The sequence below is a fragment of the Vombatus ursinus genome, unplaced genomic scaffold (assembly GCF_900497805.2).
Source record: "Vombatus ursinus unplaced genomic scaffold, bare-nosed wombat genome assembly UNPS02010461.1, whole genome shotgun sequence".
Classification (NCBI taxonomy): Eukaryota; Metazoa; Chordata; class Mammalia; order Diprotodontia; family Vombatidae; genus Vombatus; species Vombatus ursinus.
Genome location: NW_020950239.1, coordinates 7,582,889 through 7,601,767, shown reverse-complemented (window position 1 = coordinate 7,601,767; position 18,879 = coordinate 7,582,889). Strand labels below are relative to the sequence as shown.

At 39.4% G+C, this 18,879-nt stretch overlaps 1 protein-coding gene across 1 annotated transcript in view; it reads right to left on the bottom strand.

The window, feature by feature from the left end:
• EREG (epiregulin) overlaps window positions 1-18,298 on the bottom strand; it is a 30,314-nt gene extending 12,016 nt beyond the window's left edge. Inside the window, exons 1-4 of the mRNA XM_027854500.1 lie at window positions 18,257-18,298; window positions 17,877-18,022; window positions 17,270-17,349; window positions 788-874 (exon numbers count right to left, since the gene is read on the bottom strand). Coding sequence (XP_027710301.1) covers window positions 788-874; window positions 17,270-17,349; window positions 17,877-18,022; window positions 18,257-18,298 — 355 coding nt within the window. The remainder of the gene's footprint in view (window positions 1-787; window positions 875-17,269; window positions 17,350-17,876; window positions 18,023-18,256) is intronic.
• Window positions 18,299-18,879: the final 581 nt, after the last annotated feature.

The following is an 18,879-nucleotide window of genomic DNA, read 5'->3' as shown; positions in this document are numbered from 1 at the left end:
TTTGAGGCTGGATTTGACCACATGAAGATGAGTTCCTTATTTCTGATTCCAACCCCAGTGCTCTTGCTACCTAGCTGCCCCACATAGGTACACTTTTGGTGGAGCAGTGAAGTGGTCCGGCCATTTTGGAAAGCAATTTGGAGCTATGCTCAAAAATGTACTATACTGTGCTTCTCCTTTGTCCAAGTGACACTGCTTGGCCTATACCCCAAAGAGATCAAAGAAAGAGGGAACACACACACACACACACACACACACAAATAGTTATAGTGGCTCTTTTTGTAAGAACTAAAATATGGAAACTAAGAGGCTGGATTCCTATTGAGGGGTGGCTAAACAAATTATGGCATATGAACATAAATGTAACATTATTGTGCCACAAAAGACAAGAGAGTTTTAGAGAAAACTCAGAAGATTTCTATAAACTGATGCAGACTTAAGTGAGTAGAACTAAGGCAACAATTTATACAATTACATCAACATTGTAAAGAAAAGTAACTACGAGAGTCTTTCGGGTCAATGCAACGATAAACCATTAATTCAGAAGACTGAAGATGGAACATGTCACTCATCCCCTGATGAAGAGATGATGAATTTAAAATATACAGAGAGTTGCACATTTTCAGAGATGGACAATGTGGGAATTTACTTTGCAGGACTACTCATGCTTATGATTAGAGGGTTTTTTTTTTTGGTGGGGGGAGTTGTTTTGGTTCCATAAAAGAAGGGTAGGGGGACAGAGATATTATAAATGCATGTAGAAATATTTTTAAAAAGATGACCATACCCAAAGCAGTGCAATTTTCATTTGATTCTCCTGGGATACATGAAGGAATCACCGTTGTATTGTGAACATCTTGTAAAAGGCCCGCACCTGTTTCCAAAGAAGAAATGACAAGAGATTTTAATTAATGTTTCAAATAAAAGAAAAGTTTTGATAGTCCTTTAAATAATTTCAATTTTCATAGAGACTTTTCAAGAATTTCTTGGGCATAAATCTCATCTCAAGATCAACAAAATTAATGAAAAGAAACACTCAATCCTTTAGCATGACCGTATAATTCATTACATTTCAGTAGTTTCATATATATTCTTTTGTTAACTAATACATCATAAGTGACCTTTCCAAAGACAGAAAGTTAAGACACATGAGTCAAGTTCAATAGATTTAAAAGCACAAATTGAAGAGAGCATCTCTGGGGGTGGAGGAGTGAGGAGCAGAGGGTTGAATTCATAAACTATAAGTTCAACTCCAGAAACTTCATTAATTCTATCAAAAGATGAATGCCTGGGATAGCTAGATGGTGCAGCGAATAGAGAGCTAGCCCTGGATTCAGGAAGACTCACCTTTGTGAGTTCAAGTGTTCAGACACTTACTAGCTGAGTGACCCTGAGCAAGTCACTTAGCCCTGTTTACCTCAGTTTCCTCATCTGGAAAATAGTCTGGAGAAGGAAATGGTAAACCACTCCAGTATCTTTCCCAAGAAAACCCCAGATGGGTTCATGAAGAGTAAAACATGAATGAAAACAACTCAACAATGAAATGAATACCTCTTTATTGGAGTCATATTGTAAAGCTAAGAGAGATATCAAAGAAAGACAAATGTATATCTGTAATCCTATGTGTATTGGGGAAAAGGACTTAGCATTTATGAAGGATCTACTACATACCATGCTCTGTGCTCTGTGATAATATCTTTACAGATATTATCTCATTTGATCTTCTCAACAACTCTGTGAGGGAGGTGCTGTTACCTCCATTTTATAGTTGAGGTAACTGAGGCAAACAGAGGTTAAGTGACTTGCGCAGGGTCACATGGCTAGTAAGTGTCTGAGGTCAGATTTGAACTCAGGTCTTTCAGTAACAACTGACATGGAAACTGAATCTTAAAAAAAATCAGTATTCTTTTTTAAGTACCTTTTATATTAGTTTACATTGATAGTTTAAAATTTAAAAAATCACACACTCCATAAATTTGAAGTGAAATTCAATACCCCGATTATTGCACATAGGAAATGCCCAAATAGATACCTTAGATAGATCAGACTTAAGCATTCTGATACTCTGTCCTAACTATCTGGAAGTCTGAGAAGGCCATTAAACTTCCTTTACTGGAGTCTCCATCAGAGAAACAGAAGTAGTTATAGTGCCCTGAACAATGGTTTCCACAAGGCATTGTTTAATCCTGCGGTCTTCCAATCAGATATATAAAACCACTCAAGAAGGTGCCAAAATGTAAGGAGTTACAGGAAAAGAGAGGGTGCTCATTCAGCTTGTTACGTACTTACTTAAGGGGGGGGGAACAGAATAGAACCATTTTTGTTAAGTTGGAGACCCAGATGTTAACCTCTGTGACTAGTTCCACTCCACAGAAATAGTTGTTAGGTAAAGGGCACAGAGTTTAGAAAAGGGCGAAAATAAAACAAGGTATTTTCTTCTCCTACCATATTTGGAGTCAGTAAATTGTGTAAAAATCATAATTTTACTATATGCGTGTCAGTCATTTAAATGTCTAAGGCTTCAGTCTCCTCATTTGGAAAGTGAGAGATTTGAATCCTAAGATCACCAAGGCCCCTTATGAGTTTAAATCCTATCAACTAAACCAGAGCAGGGTCAGGTGACATGATCCCAGGTGTTATAACTAGAGGGAGAGGGGCTAGAGATAATTACAAACTAGCAAGACAGATCAGAAAGCCAGGTCTACACCACAGAGATTCTCAGCTTTGTATGCAAACCTTTCCTTCTATTCCTCAATATGTATATGGAAGTACTCACTTTATTTGGTGTATGTGAAGTTTAAAATTAAAAAACAAACAAATTAAAGTTATAACTGGGATTTCCTTCTCAAGGATTTTAGCTAGTTATGTTTATTTAATGATTCATTTACTTATTTATTTACTTAGCTGTCTATTTGTGTACGTATGTATGTATGTATGCATGCACGAATAAATGTATGTATATATGTATATACATATTTATTTGTGGGCAGGGTGTGCTGAGAGTGCCCTCTACTGTCAAATAGCAAAATTAGTGTGGTCTCATTCAAGAGGAAACAACCCCACAACTGCCCACCTAGTATTCTATTTGGCATTTTAAAAGTCATGCCTATGACTGGTGGATGGATATTCTCTCTCCTGGAAATGCCAGGTGGATAGACTTGTTAAGCTGAATGCTTTGTTTTTCACTCACTAAAACTATATGTAGCATGTCCAATCTCCTGAACGCAAACAGTGTTAGGACCAATAGAACACGGTTTTATTGGCTACAGTCCCATGCATTTCTTGCACTCCTATGATTTCAAAGGTGGCAGGAACCATATAAGCCATCTATGCCAAAATTTTCATTTTTGTAAGTGAAGAAACTGCTGTCCAGAGAGCTGAAATGCTTTGTCCAAAAGAAAGCACAGCTTGTAAATGGCCAATAATTAAATCTTCGAAGTTTGAAAATACCGTTTAATTGGAGGGCTAGGAAACAGAAGTATATCTTAAATCTGTCTTCACCAAACAAAAAAATAAAGCTAATGGTTTTTAAAAAGATTAAGGTTGTCTATCTGGATTTCACCTTTGAGTAGGCCAATATTTTGATACTTAGTACTTTCTTTGAAGATAAAATATGGACACATGATCTTTATTGTTTATTGTCATGCAAATAGACTAAACTGACTCTGATCCACATTGCTCATTGCAAAGGACAATTTGAATTCTCATCTATTTCAACTTTTGGTCAATTTCCCAATATAATACTCCTATGGGATTGTGCCATCTCTATTAGCTCATATGGTCACATGTATTTAAATTGAATGCTTTTAGCTACATTGGTGTCTATTCTCATTCACCCTTCCCAACAAATTATGATTACTTTAAAAGGGTATATTACCAAGTCTTCCCACAAGAAATAACAAGTCTCACACACACACACACACACACACACACACACAGAGTATCTAAACTCTTTATACTTTACAGAAACCAGATAATAGCCTTTCCATTGTTAATTTTTCCACTGTCAGAAACTTGGTTTCAGTTCATTCAGGCTACAGGTGGAATATTTGTCTTTGCTAATTAAAGAACGTTCAATTCGGGGTGTGCCAGCCTGAGAACTGGGCTTTTCTTACCTGCGGCCCTCCCTTGGAGCCAGTCCAGTGATCAGGAAGATTTCCGTGAGACCTGCCGCTGAATTGCTAGATTAATATTGCAGCAAAGATTTCATTTTTGAATCCAATTTTAAATATCAATGTCATGTCAAAGGCTCCTCTCATCAGCTGCATTAAGGTTGCCATCTTTCAACTTACTTGGCCGTAGTTATTAGGGAATGATGATACGAGGATAGAATTTTTTTAATTTATCTTTTTATCTCCCCTAATACTTAGCATGGACATGTGAGATCACAGTCGTTGGAGCTGGCCGAAACATTGGAAATCATCTGGTTTAACTTCATCATTTTACAGATGAGAAAACTGAGTCCTAGAGAGGTGAAATGAATTTCTGAGGTCACATAGTGACTAAGTAGTTGATCTGGGATTCAAATCTAGGTCTCCTATAGCTCAAATCCAGCTCATCTTCCATTACCTCTCCAAGTAGATGCCTAATAGACACGGAACTGAACCAGTTATATTACATTACGTGGCACCACAGTGTCTTAAACTAAAATTCAACCAATTAAGGGTGGCATAAATGCTTTACCTATGAATTTCCTGAATAGTTCAATTCCTCTGGATTATGGGAACAGACCAACCATTCTACAATTGAACTATTTACATCCTGGTAGAACTTTCAATCCTTGCTTGAAATAGCTTGTACTGTGATTTTTCTCCCCTAATGGTGTCTACAGACTGATTCAACACACTGGTCCAGCTGCTCCTCCACGGGGATAAGAAAGACCTGTCTGATAGGGTCACAGAATCATAGACTGAGAGCAGGAAGGGACTTCAAAGGTCATGGAGTCCAACCCTACAACCCATTATATAGATGAGGAAACTGAGGCTTGGGGAGATTATGTGACTTGCCCCAGGTAACACAGGTTTTACCTGCACTATATACTGTACCATGCTGCCTTCCAGGGATAGTTAATAAATAAAAGTATCATATGTATGTATCATATATACCTAAATGTGTATGTGTATTTATACCTCTACAGAGAAAGCCTGTACAATATGAAAAAGAAAACTACTAGTGATAGTGTAGACTCTTGCCCAGGCTAAGCAAAATTGCTCTTAAAATCTAGTTCATGTGACATGCTTCTTCTCCCCCAAACCCCCCAACCTCCCACACTCGATCTTTTTTTCATATAAACTTAGTGAAAGCGTGCCTGGGTCTTGACCTTCTCAGGTCTCAAGAATCTGATGGGTACGAGCTCTTGAATGGTTCTACATCAGTGAAAACTCACATCCAGCAGCAGGAAGTAGGGTGGGTGACTCACAGCAGACAAGCTACCTCTTCCCTCTGAGTCAGGACTCTACCCACACCCTTGCATAGGTCTAGGGGCCTTGGTGTGTGGGAGGCATGAGTGCCATCCTTTGGAATGGGGGCAAAGCCCTATTACTAAACATTGACTTCCCTGGAGCATTCGCTACGTTAGAAGGTCCTAGCCCTATCATTCACAGGAATTCTGGGGGTCGGAAATGCTATTCTTAATTGTATACGGTTCTCTTTAACTTTGTTCTTAAAAGATACGTTGTGTAGCACAATTAGTAAAGGTAATAATACTGGGATGAGTTAAACTAGGCACAGTCGAAAAATTAATTGTCACTCAGGAATAATTGTGGCATGGAGGGGAATGGGTCTTATTTTCTTAAATTAACCTAACTGAATTTCATCAAAGGACAAAATAAAGCTACCACAAAAACGCCCAGAACCACAGTCCTCTTCTGCTGCCTTATTCTGCCTTGGAAGCTACCCACGGCTCTCCAGGGTGATGGCCATGGAGTGCAAGATCTGGCCGGTCCTCCCAAATCAGAAAGGCTTCACTTACAAGCTCAGAGACGGATTTTATGTTTGTCATCTCAAAAGCAGAAAGCCAGATTAAAAGAGGCTGATCCTCAGAAGACTCGTCACTAGGCCAAGGTATTTTGGCCACACCAATTAAACCACAGAAGGGTTTCAGTCCACATCAGTAGAAGGAATACTCACCACAGATTCCTACAGTATTCAAGAATGTAAGAAACATTCAAAACCCAGCCCAGCCAGGTCACAAAATCTTCTTTCTTCACACTTTTATTTTCTATGAATAACCAACTCGACCTATTGCTGGTTAACAATAATTCTTCCCCAATGTTCTATGATTTTAGTATGTGCACAAAACAGCAGAGATTTTTTTTTGAATGGAAATAGGCCTAAGTCCTCAATCTGGTTATTAAATTTCATAAACAGGTAAGGTCATACTTCGCCTACTAAAAACAATGAAACTTCCCTTCATATTAGTTACGAATAAGTTTCTGCTAGCACTTTTCAATTTGCAACATGTTTATTTTTATAGAAGAATGCAAATGTAAGAGTTTTTGCAAGGCTTTGATTTGGCTATAAATGACTCCTATTTCTACTCTCTGCCAACAAACACATAATTATGTTTCATTAAGAGCTGAATGCAAAAAAAAAATGCCTAAGAAATGTTTAAAATGAATCTAGATCTTGATAAGAGTAAGAGGAAACTGCAGATATTTGCATTTATAATCTAAGACCTGAAATAGTTCTTATGCAACAGGGCAAGAACTCTCAATATATATTGCTCTTTCATTCAGAGGTAGGATAGGATTACCCTGAATTGGCCCTTTTGAGACATTTTGCTTTATTACTATAATTTACTAGTAATTTACAACCTACTTCTAGATATATTAAAACCTTGTATTTTTATTTTCATTGTTTCATGCAATGTCAGGCTCATACATTCAAATAAAACACCAGCACATTTTTTAAAATGAAGTTATATTGTAACTAACCATGAATGCATGGCAATATTATAATAATACACTTATGAAAGGGCAGTCTTGTTGTATAAAATGTACTGTTCAAATGAACACAATTGTCTTTGCTGTTGTTGAATCATTTCAGCTGTGTCTGACTCTTTGTGATCCTTATTTTTTTGTTTTGGCAAAGAGTCGTTTGCCATTTCCTTCTCCAGCTCATTTTACAGATGAGGAATTGAGGCAAACAGGGTGAAGTGACTTGCCCAGGGTCACACAGCTAGTAAGTGTCTGAGGCCAGATTTGAATCCATGAGGATGAGTCTTCCTGATTCCAAACCCAGGGCTAGCTGCCCTAATTGGGTTTTTTTTTTAAAGTTGTTTGATTCTATGAATCTTTCCTTATTTTTTCCTTTCATCAAAATCTTATTAAATACTGGTTAAGTTCAAGGTTAAAAATAGTGTGGCAGAGTGGATAGGGAGCCAGCTTTGGAGCAGGGAAAAATATGGCTCAAACCCCACCTTTGACACATGCTGGCTGTGTTACGGGGCAAGTCTCAACCTCTCAGAGTCTCCAGTAACTCTCTAAGATGCTAAGTTATAGAAGAGTGGCTGATCAATATTGGTAGAGGAAGTTTTCTCACTGGGAGCTGCTTACACTGATAAAATCACTCACTCACACACACACACACACACACACACACACACACACACACACACACACCAAGTCCATGGGCTAGGTAAAAAACTGAAAACAAAAACATAGAAAAAAAAACACCAAGAAGACAAAAAGTAAAAGCAGTTCTTGTCCTCGGTGAAAGGTCATGTGGTATGAGATAATAGAGGACTTGGAATCAGGAAGATCTGAGTTCAAATTCCACTCCTGACATATTAGCTTCATGATCAAAGGCAAATCCTTTAATATCACTTAGCCTTGAGTCTATCATCTATAATACAAGGGCGAAGCTTTTTGTTATGAGGTGCAAATGAGGTAAAATATATAAATGGCTTTGCAAATGTCAAATAATAGAGAAAGTTCAGGTTTTATTGCATTCTACAATGCAGGGTGTCCCAAAAGTCTCTGTGCAGTTTCAAGCTTTGATAGCTTGATAGACTTTTGGGACAGTGTGTATAACATTCAGATAGGGATATGGACTGGACCTCTAATTTCATTGATAGAGGAATTCCTTCTATCAACATCAAGGAAACAGAGGTCTAGATAGAGGGAATTCCTCTATCAATGAAGAATGAGGAAATTTCCTCAGTACAGGTTGGTACCTTCTCCAAATTATCCTCTTGTCTGGGACACCAAGAAAAGTTAAGTGGGTTGCCCATGGTTATCCAGGTGGCATGGGTCATGTTTTCCTGCCTCCAAGGATAGTTCTCTACCCACTGCCAGTAAACATAATAATTCTAACAATTATTGGAATAACACTTTAAGATTTGCAAAGCACTTCATAGATATTATCTCATTTGGTCCTCACAATAACCCTGGGAGGTAGGCACTATTATTATTTCCATTTTACTGATGAGGAAACTGAGACAGACAAGTTAAGTGACTATCCCTGGGTGACATAGCGAGTAAGTGAGTCATAGCTTGAACTCAAGTCTTCTTGACTTCTCCAGAGCTGTGCTATGGTCAGATTCCAGCTTTAAGATTGTTTTGGCAGCTGAGTTTGGAGATGACAGATATTAGATATAGCAGAGAAATGGGAAACTATTGTAGCAATCCATGTGAGATGTAAGAAGGGATTGAATAATAACAATAGCCATATGGATGATGAGAAGGGACAGATGATCTTAGGGAAAAAACCTAGAAAATACTTGGTAACTTGATTGGATTTGGGAGTTAAGGCAGTCAACTCCCTCAAGTTGAGGAAAATCAACAAGTCAACAATCATTTATTAAGCACCTACTAGATGCCAGGCTCCTGTATTAAGTACTGGGAATACAAAGAAAGGCAAAAACAGTCCGTGCTCTCAAGGAGCTCAGAGTCTAATGGGAAAGACAACACGTAAGAAACTATATACAAATATAGACAGGATGAACTGGCAGGCAATAATCAACAGAGTGAAGACACTAGCATTAGGGGGGATCTCGACAAGCTTCCTGTAGTAGATGGAATTTTAGCTGGTATATGAAGGAAGCCAGGAAAGCCAGGGGGAGAGGAGGAGAGAATTGCCAGAATGCAGGACAGTCAGTGAAAATGAATGCAGCCAGGAGATGGAGTATCTTGATTGAGAAAGAACAAGGGGGCCAATATCACTGAGGTATAAAATATGTGGGGATGAGTAAGGTGTAAGAAGACTAGAAAGGTAGGAGGTGACCAGGAAAAGGCTTCCAAAGTTGGGTGACTGAAAGAATAGCGGTGGCCCCAACAAAAAAAGGGAAGTTAGGAGAAAGACAGGTTCAAAGATGAAGAAAGTGAATTGGGCATGTAGATCTTGAAATGCCTATGGAATGTTCAGGTGGAGCCGTCCAATGGGCTATTGGTGATGCAAGAATGGACCTCAGAGGAGAGAATATGGCTGGATAGCTGTGGGGTTTGACCACCACAAGGCAGGTACATTCTGTTTGATGTCCTTTTTAAAGAGGGTAGAAGGGTAACACTTTGTTCCCTCTTCCTCAAGCCCAATTCTGTCACTTCTGGAAGACTGCTACCAGTAGACTAGTCTGGGTTTGTGTCCCTGGGGATTTTAGGTCTTAATAGTCTTTTCATTGTCTTCCTGATATGACTGAATCTCTGCATGTTGCTGACAATGAATTTTTCCCTCTCAGAAACAATGGCTAACATCTCATTGTAGCAAAATACAACTTTAATCAACAAAGACAATTGATGTATAGAAAGTAAAAATACCAAAATTCTCTCCCTCCCTCCCTCCCTCCCTCCCTCTCTCTCTCTCTCTCTCTCACACACACACACAGACACACACAAACACACACACACAGACACACACACACACACACACACACACACACACACACACACACACACACACACACACACACACCCTCAAAGCCATTTATTTTGCCAGTCAGAGAATGCAGTAAGTGCATCCATCCTCCAAAAACTGTGAAGGTAGCTTATGGTATGAGATTTCAGGAGATAAGGAAATTGTGTCTAAGAATTAGTGCAGTGAAATCTATACATTCCATAAACAGGGTAAGTAAGAACTGGGTGGCACAGGTAAAAAAAAAATCTGAGTAGAGGGTTTTGATTTCCAAAGCACTTTACATGCATTATCATCTAACAATATGGTGAGGTAAGGACTAGTATTATCCTCATTTTCTAGGTTCACAGATGGTTCAGCCAAAGCTGTGTAGACTTTTAGGATCTCAGATCTCAAATTTAACTATCATCTACATACCCATCATTAATAAATACAAAATATCACCAAGGGATATGTGTATATCTTCACCTACTTATATATTAATCTAGATGTTATGTAAAATAATTTTTAAAAAGACTTTGACTACATTATAATGATAGATTGTTTTTTAATCTTATCTGCCTACTGGACTGCAAGCTTCCTGAGGGCAAGGGCTGTGCCTTATCTAAACTTTTTGGCTTTCCTTGCATCTAACATTTGGAGATAGAAAACATGGACTTAAATCCCTCCTCTGAGTTAAGTCAATATCACTTAAATTCTGTGTCTTGTCCAATTTACCAGTTTTGTTTGGTTTTGTTATCTTTCTGCATGCAACTTCTCACCTCTAATTCATCTTCCAAACAACTGGCAAGTAGGGTTAAGTGACTTGCCCAGGCTCACACAGCTAGTAAGTGTCTGAGGCTGCATTTGAACTCAGAAAGATGAATCTTCCTGACCCCAGGCCCAGCACTCTACCCACTGTGCCACCTAGATGCCCAGTTAACAATTCCAAATATGTTATTTTTGTGCTCATTACTATTACAAGAGTAGAGATAGCCTTTAGCTTTGGTTGTAGGCTAAAAACATAAGCTAAAGTTAGATAAGACCACCAAATCTGCCTGGGTTAATTCCCCTCTCAGTTTGCAGATGGGGAAACTAAGATCTAGAGAGGTTAAATGACCTGCCCAATGTTGGAGAATTCCTTTAATTTCAAGCACATTTTTAGACATCCACTCTAATTGATCCTTTGAAAATGGAGGTAAAATGAGATTATTGATTAATTCATTCTAGTTTTCTAAATCTGCGCCTAGCCTTGGCAGCAACTACAAAAATGTTAGAAGGAAATAGTCGAAATAATTGGAAAACAATAGTAAATAAAACTCAAAATCCACACCCAAGGAAATAACTGGAAAGGGCCACACTACATATCCCTTTCTCTTTTCTTTCCTTCCATGGGCCTCAGTTTCCTTATTAACTCACTCAAGAGTCAATGAGTAAAGCAACCTAAATCTAGATTTAGAAGGTTCACTCCATGACCTCTGAAAGGGCCAGCCATTAAAACATATTAACTATAAGCAACTTCTTATTGTAAATTCAAACTGGTTTTCCACTGGAATGATCTCTTCAATTCTATTCCCTACCACCTAATCTCTAGCTTCTTTGAAGATGTATTATTTATGACTGAGTGAATTGTGAGGATTGGAATAGTTCCATGAGAAAAAAATGTTGATCCCTATAGCTCAAGTACCAAAAGACCCTTGTTTTCTAAGTAATATATTTTTAGTTTGGCTCTTATCATTAATAACATGTACAATTAAAATTTGTTTAGCTTCATGTTCATATTGAAATTGCAAACAAACCATAGAATCTGGAATGGGGAAAGGAGGAAGCATGTGGGATATTTAAATGAACTCAAGATACCAGAATTTAAGTTTCAAATAAAATACAATTCTGACTAAAATTTTTTAAGCTCATTTGCTGCTTATAAGAACATTTCCCAAGAGTAACTGGTTGAAGTAAAACATTTAAACATAATAGAGGGATTTAGAAAGTGTTAATTAGAATCTTGTGGCATCTAGGATCTTTCCTTCATCTGAGAAAAGTTTTTATAAGCCTCTATTCAACTCTTATTCCATGTTATAAAAAAGTTCACTAATGTCAGTGATAGTATCCTGAAAATCTACGAATGTAGATCAGAGATGCGGTATGAAATTTCCTCATGGAAATGTGTTCTCTTTTGTGATTCTAAGAGATTACTTCCTAATTAATCAACTGTAGGGGAAATTGCTTTTTCTAGGCAAGCTGTGTTTATTTCAAATCATTTCCCTCAGTGATGTCCCCAATAATGTCACTATTACCTCATCAATGTCCCATCAATATTAAAATTGTTTGACATCTCCTAAGTAAAGAGATACCTGTAGATGTTCTTGCTTTCGTGCAAAGTCAATTTAATTAAGAAAACATTATTAAACGTCTAATGCATACTAAGCATTTCACTACGCACTGAGGAAGAAAGAAGCAAAGTTTGTACTAGATGCAAAGTTGAGATAAGAAGTCCTTGCTCTCATGGGAGTGGAGCGGTGGATTGCATATACACATTATTATAATATACGATAAATTCACAGGAGATGTCATAAGGATCTGTTGGGAATAAGCTGACCTGAGAAGGAGGTGAAAACATTTTTTTAAACTTTTAAATGGTGTTTAAGTTAAGGAAATCATTACTTTACCATGGAATTTTGTGAAATATATTTGGCCAATAATGATGCATATATATGCAAATTCACAATACACATATTATGAGATATATCTAATATATTATATGAGAGAGATTATATGGTATATATTTTATATTCATATGTATATGAATATATACATACATATGCTTTTATTGGGCAATATTCACTCTGTTGCATTTTTTCACTTAAAAAATAATCTAAATTTCTCATACTAGTCTTTTGATCATCGTGTTCCTCCTCTGCAAGTACCTCTGGGATTATATTTTAGAGTAGAATTTCCTTTGTCATCTATTAGAATGGCCTGATTAGAAGTTAGATTTATAGCAATCAGATTATAAATAAATTTATATTATATACAAATATAAATAAATAAATTCCAATTTATTGGGATCCATGGGTACAGAAACCTCTTCTTTATATAGGATTCTTTAAATGGGATTTCTGATGGGATATTTGTATAACTACAAATGATCATTAAATAGGAAATAGAAGGTCCTAATGCAAAACAAGTTTAAAGGAATTCAGTTGTTTTTTTTTTGAGACCGATGGCGCAAGTGAACAGAGTTCTGGACTTGGAGTCAGGAAGAGCTGAGTCTAAACTCTGCCTTAGAAATTTAATAGCTCTTGTTGACCTGGACAAGTCACTTAACTACTGCCAGCCTCAGTCCCCTTGTCTGTAAAAATGGGAATCATTTACAGTAGGTCTACTTCATAGGATTGTTGTCAGAATCAAAAAGACAACAAATATGAAAAGCTTTGCAAATCTTAAAGCACTGTATGCATACGAGCTAGTAATATTATTATGTTTTCTTGGAAAATATTTTCCCTTAGTATATGCATTTCAACAAGGTATTACAATATATAACATAACGAAAAAAAATTGCAAAGTTCTTGTTACTTGATTTTGAGTGAAATCAAGGCCCAAGATCATCCCAAGACAACCCTAGTCTAGAAAGGTCCTGCTTTCCATAAATGGATTAAATTCGTGGAGCGTAACTACCTTCCTATGTTAATTTGATATTAGAACCAGCCAAAGGCTCAGGTCAGTCTGTTTGGGAATGCTTCAAGTGGCAACCACACCCTCTGACTCTGGACATAATTCCAAGGTAAACCAAGAGTGACAGAGTGGGTGCATCTTAGAAACAGCATAATTCTTTGGAGACTTTCCTTTTGGAAGCTTTTTAAGTAAAGAAATGCTCCCAAATGTTTGCTTGTCAGTTTCATGAATTGAAACTCTCTGCTTCTGCCATGCTGAAACTTAAGATAACAATTATCAAAACTTCTCAGGTTTAAGAAGAAGACTTTCTTTTTTTTGATGCTGGAATGGAATCTTTTTTTTTTTCCTTTGGTTAAAGCTCATGGCAAAACTCTTTTAGTTTAGACTGTGTTCATTATCTTTATGGAATCAATAAGAATTGGATTTTAAGACTATAAATTTGGGCAAATCTTATAGAAGTATTGGGAAAGAGTTTATCTCACATTTCTGGGACAATCACCAAAGCAGTATTTGCTCCAACACAACTGATTTGGCCAATTAGGGAAACAGTTTCTAATCTTTAAGTTCTTTAAGATCCTTTCTTATTCTGCTTGTTGCTCAAGGAAATGAAACTGAAGGAGTCTGATTTCTTTCCATTGGTGTACTTTGTGACTTTAGGTAAGTCATCTGATTTCCCTGTGAATCAATGTTCGAATTTGTACAGTGGGGAAATCAAAGTGCATAGAACACACACACACACACACACACACACACACACTTACATTTTGCAAAAGCAAATAAAGCAACAAAGAAACACCAAATGAAAAGGGACACTAATTTAAACCTAGAAGCATTGATTTACATTGAATTCATCTTGACCATATTCTATACATTTTTTCAAGAATAACATTTGAAAGGAGTTTTCACAAGCAACAGCAAAAAGCTTGATAGGCCTAGAAAAAATGTGTCCTTTTCAAAAGAAATTTTTATAGTATTCAGTAACTTATTCCAGCATATAACAAGAGCCAAAGAAATGTAATCTCCTCCTGACATTTGAGGTGAATTTTTTTTCCCGTTACTGGTACACTCGGGTTTTACCTTAAAGACCATTCCAATTCTGATACTTCCGTGATTCTATCCCTTACCCACTTTCTATGTAATTTATCACATTAAAAATAGAGATCGTATTGTTAATTCTTAGGTGGCATTGGCTATTTCATTGACTTTGGCAACTACATTATTGTAAGTGACTAGAATAAAAAGAATTAAGCTTCAAATTTTTCAAGAGGTATGGACATATCTAAACAAACTGGGAAAACAGAAACTGAAGTGGCTTCTTTGGAAACAGGCTTGGGTAGCTGATGAAACAGGTCAACTATAATTAACTAAGTAGTGCAATAAAATGGTTAAGCACTTTCGTGACAACAACAAAAAACACACTCCTTAGGAATTAATCAGTTTATTTATAGGTCCTTAGAGTTTCATATTTGAATATTGAATTTTTAGTTGCCGAACAGCTACCTGCATTGTAAGATGATATTACATGAGGTGTAAAGGTAATGCCAAGAGATTTTGACGTTTAGGTTAATTTCCTAAGTCCATTTTAAAAAAAAGCAACAACAAAAATCTTGACAATTGAAAATTTTGTATTCTTCCCCCCCCCCCCCATAAATGGTTGCCAATATCTTGTTGTTGAGTTACTTCTGAATCTTTATGAGGCCATTTAGGGTTTTCTTGTCAAAGATACTGTAGAGGTTTGCTATTTCCCTCTCCAGCTCATTTTACCGATGAGGAAACTGAGGCAAACAAGGTTGAATAACTTGCTTAGGGTCACACAGATAGTAAGTATCTGAAGCCAGATTTGAACTCAGGGGGTCTAGTACTCTATCCGTTGTGCCACCTAGTTGCCCTGGTTGCCAATATACAGGGGGACAAACTATTTGATTTGATTTGATTTTTTAATTCCTTAGAATGTAGCAGCAGAAAGTCAGGGCGATTATCGAATCTTGTTTCCTTCAGGAAGCATTCTCCCAAACCTAATTCCTCCCTCAAAGATCTAGACCCAGTCCCTGCCCTTGTAATGTAAATTAGAAATATGCATAGCATGCTTTTCAACTGCTCTACCTACTTCTGAGGCCAAGGTGGCCAAAGGATGATTTAACTGCGGATTTAATTGGGATGTCTAGTCTGCTCTAGCTGACCTGAGCAGAGTGGCCTTCTGGCTGAGCTGGAACTGGTCTTTTGGGGGCAGGCAGATAAGGTGGATCCCGAGTGGCGATAGGCCGGACTGGCTGGCTGAGGACTGGTGAGACGGACCGTCGGGCTCAGGTGTGCCTTACCCGGACGATGTGTGGGGCAATGCAGCCGGTCCCGTCCGACGAGTGAGGTGGACCAGACCAGTGACTTGTTTTTATAAGTCCAATGGGAGGGGCCTCCGTCCAGTGGATAACTTCCTAAAATGTTGTAATAGTTTTGGGGGAGAGTCGCTGGGCCAGATCGCGGGTTGGGGCGGGGGGAGAAGGAGGAGTGACCCAAGACACTGCCCTGGACGTTGCCATGGCCAGGATGGAAGGAGGTTGCGCTCTCCCACTACCCTCGCCCACCTGGACCTCGCTAAGGCGAAAACAATCTGCTTCTCCCCTTGGGGTGTGTGATCGCGTGGCTAATTCCGCCAACATTACCAGGTCCTTCTCTCCGCTTTAGGAATGAAGGGCAGGGACGTGGAAAAGCCCGGAATTCCGCCGCTGGTAAAGCCGAAAACTGCGGTCAGCGGAATCCCACTCGAATCTCAGACGGGAAGCGAGAACAATCGTGCTCCTTTCCAGCAGATCTATTGGGAAACACTTGAGCCTTCTACTAAAGCTCAACCTGAACCAGCCAGATTTTTTCCTAGAGGAGCTCTGTGAGCAGCGGTCTTATCTCCCTAACCCCCTGATAAATGAAGATCAATCCATAAATCCATCCAAGAAAAGCCCGACTCTAAGTGACACATTGACTGACCACACAGGACAGGAAGCAATGAGCACTGGTTTGGAGTAGCTACCTGTAAGGCGCAGGTGAAGACGCAGCTCGAGTGAAGCCTCGAGAGAGGAAAGCGTGGGGGGGGGGGGGGGGGGGAAGAGAACCCACACACTTCCCTTCTCACTCTCCGGTGCCTGGGAATGCCATGCAGTATTTTACAGGCATCCTCTCTGGTAATCAGGCAAAGTGGGAACGCGCCCAGCACGTTTAACTGCGTAATGGTTTTGTTTTCTTTTTCCAGGTTTTAGAAGGGAAGGCACAAGTCTTATTTTCCCTCTTGGTCCTATTTTCATCCCCAAAAGGCTCCTTCAGATGTAGGCAGTGAGCAGAAGGTGAAAGATTACTGTGTCTGGGGGACCTGTGTTCAGATAAGCTGTTCTGCCACTTCTACTTAATCGGCTTTGGACAAGTTCTTTCAATTCTCTGAACTTCACTTTCTCATTCTTTAAAAAGGTGGGGTCGCACTTTTTCAGCGGTTTTTTCCAAAACAGGTCGGAAAACCCCTGGGAGTCCTCGAGGTTAAAACTGTATTCACAAATAATGCTAAGACATTTTGATTTCCAATACAGTAAATAACGATAGACGTAACGCCCGTAGACAAAAATTCTTTGTAGGGTCCTCAATAATTTTCAGGAGCTCAAAGGGGTCCTGAGAACCACTGAATTAGATTACCTCTGCAGTGCCTTCCAAGCCTAAATCCAGCATTTTATAATCTAACTCCATTAGAAAGAAAAAAGAACGGAAAAGGCAAAGTAGAAGACCTTACCCATGGTGAGCAGCACAGCAGAGATCCTCCAGAAGTAGCTGTCCATCGTGGGGGAGCGTGTCCACGCCTTTGCTTCCTGGCTGAGAATGAATGGAGAAATCGGGACGTTTAGTCTGGGCTGGCTGACCTGAGCAGAGTGGCCTTCTGGCTGAGCTGGAACTGGCCTTTTGGGGGCAGGCAGATAAGGTGGATCCCGAGTGGCGATAGGCCGGACTGGCTGGCCGAGGACTGGTGCGACGGACCGTCGGGCTCAGGTGTGCCTTACCCGGACGATGTGTGGGGCAATGCAGCCGGTCCTGTCCGACGAGTGAGGTGGACCAGACCAGTGACTTGTTTTTATAAGTCCAATGGGAGGGGCCTCCGTCCAGTGGATAACTTCCTAAAATGTTGTAATAGTTTTGGGGGAGAGTCGCTGGGCCAGATCGCGGGTTGGGGCGGGGGGAGAAGGAGGAGTGACCCAGGACACTGCCCTGGACGTTGCCATGGCCAGGATGGAAGGAGGTTGAGCTCTCCCACTATCCTCGCCCACCTGGACCTCGCTAAGGCGAAAACAATCTGCTTCTCCCCTTGGGGTGTGTGATCGCGTGGCTAATTCCGCCAACATTACCAGGTCCTTGTCTCCGGTTTAGGAATGAAGGGCAGGGACGTGGAAAAGCCCGGAATTCCGGCGCTGGTAAAGCCGAAAAGGTCTGAGTTCCTTAGGGAAAGAGCAGTGACTTGGTGGGAGGAGCAAAGGAAACAGGGGGTGGCCCCCTATGAATATCCAAGTCTCTTGGCTGGGCTGGCTGCTTTATTCGAGGGGTGGAGGGGGGAGGGGGTCAGCTTAGCAGAAGCTTGGAACAATTAAAGAGGACTTCGACTATCCATGAAGGGAACGAGCTAAAGTTCCCGAGAAAGAATGGCTTTCCCTGGAAAAGATGCCCATTGCGTGGTTTTAGGGAATGTGGCTGTTTGTGTGTGTGAGGCCATCAAAAATAAATGCCTCACCTTGTTTGGGCTCGGTGGGGATTGGATCAGCAAATCACTCATTCAAGAACAATCCCTTGAAGTTCTTTTTTAATGCTTTCCTATCTTTTGCTCCCTCCCCTTCCAATCTAGGTGATCGCTTGTCATCTCTTTACTGCTCCCTGCATCCAATTTTTCTCCCACCCCCATCTATCCTGCGTTCTGTTGCTAAATTAACCTTCCGAGAAGTCCAGTTTTGCCATTTCATTTCTGTGTTCAAAAACCTATGTGGTGCAGTGGATAAAGTCCTGGAATCAAGAGGACCTGAGTTCAAATTTGTTCTCAGACACTATCTGGGTGACCCTGAGCAAGTCACTAAAACCTCTTTCTGTCTCAGTTTCCTCAACTGTAAAATGGAGATAATAAGAATACCTGTGTCACAGGATTGTTGTGAGAATCAAATGAGATAAAATTAGTAAAGTGCTTGGCACAGAGTAGGCACTTTGTAAGTGTATATTCTCCCTCCTTAGCTTGACATTTTATTTAGTATCTCTCTCTCTTTTTCCAACCTTAACTCCAGTATTCCCCAGTACAAACTCTCCAGCATAAACTGGCTCATTTACTCATTATACCTCGGCGTTGTGCTTTGTTCATTCTCACCTATG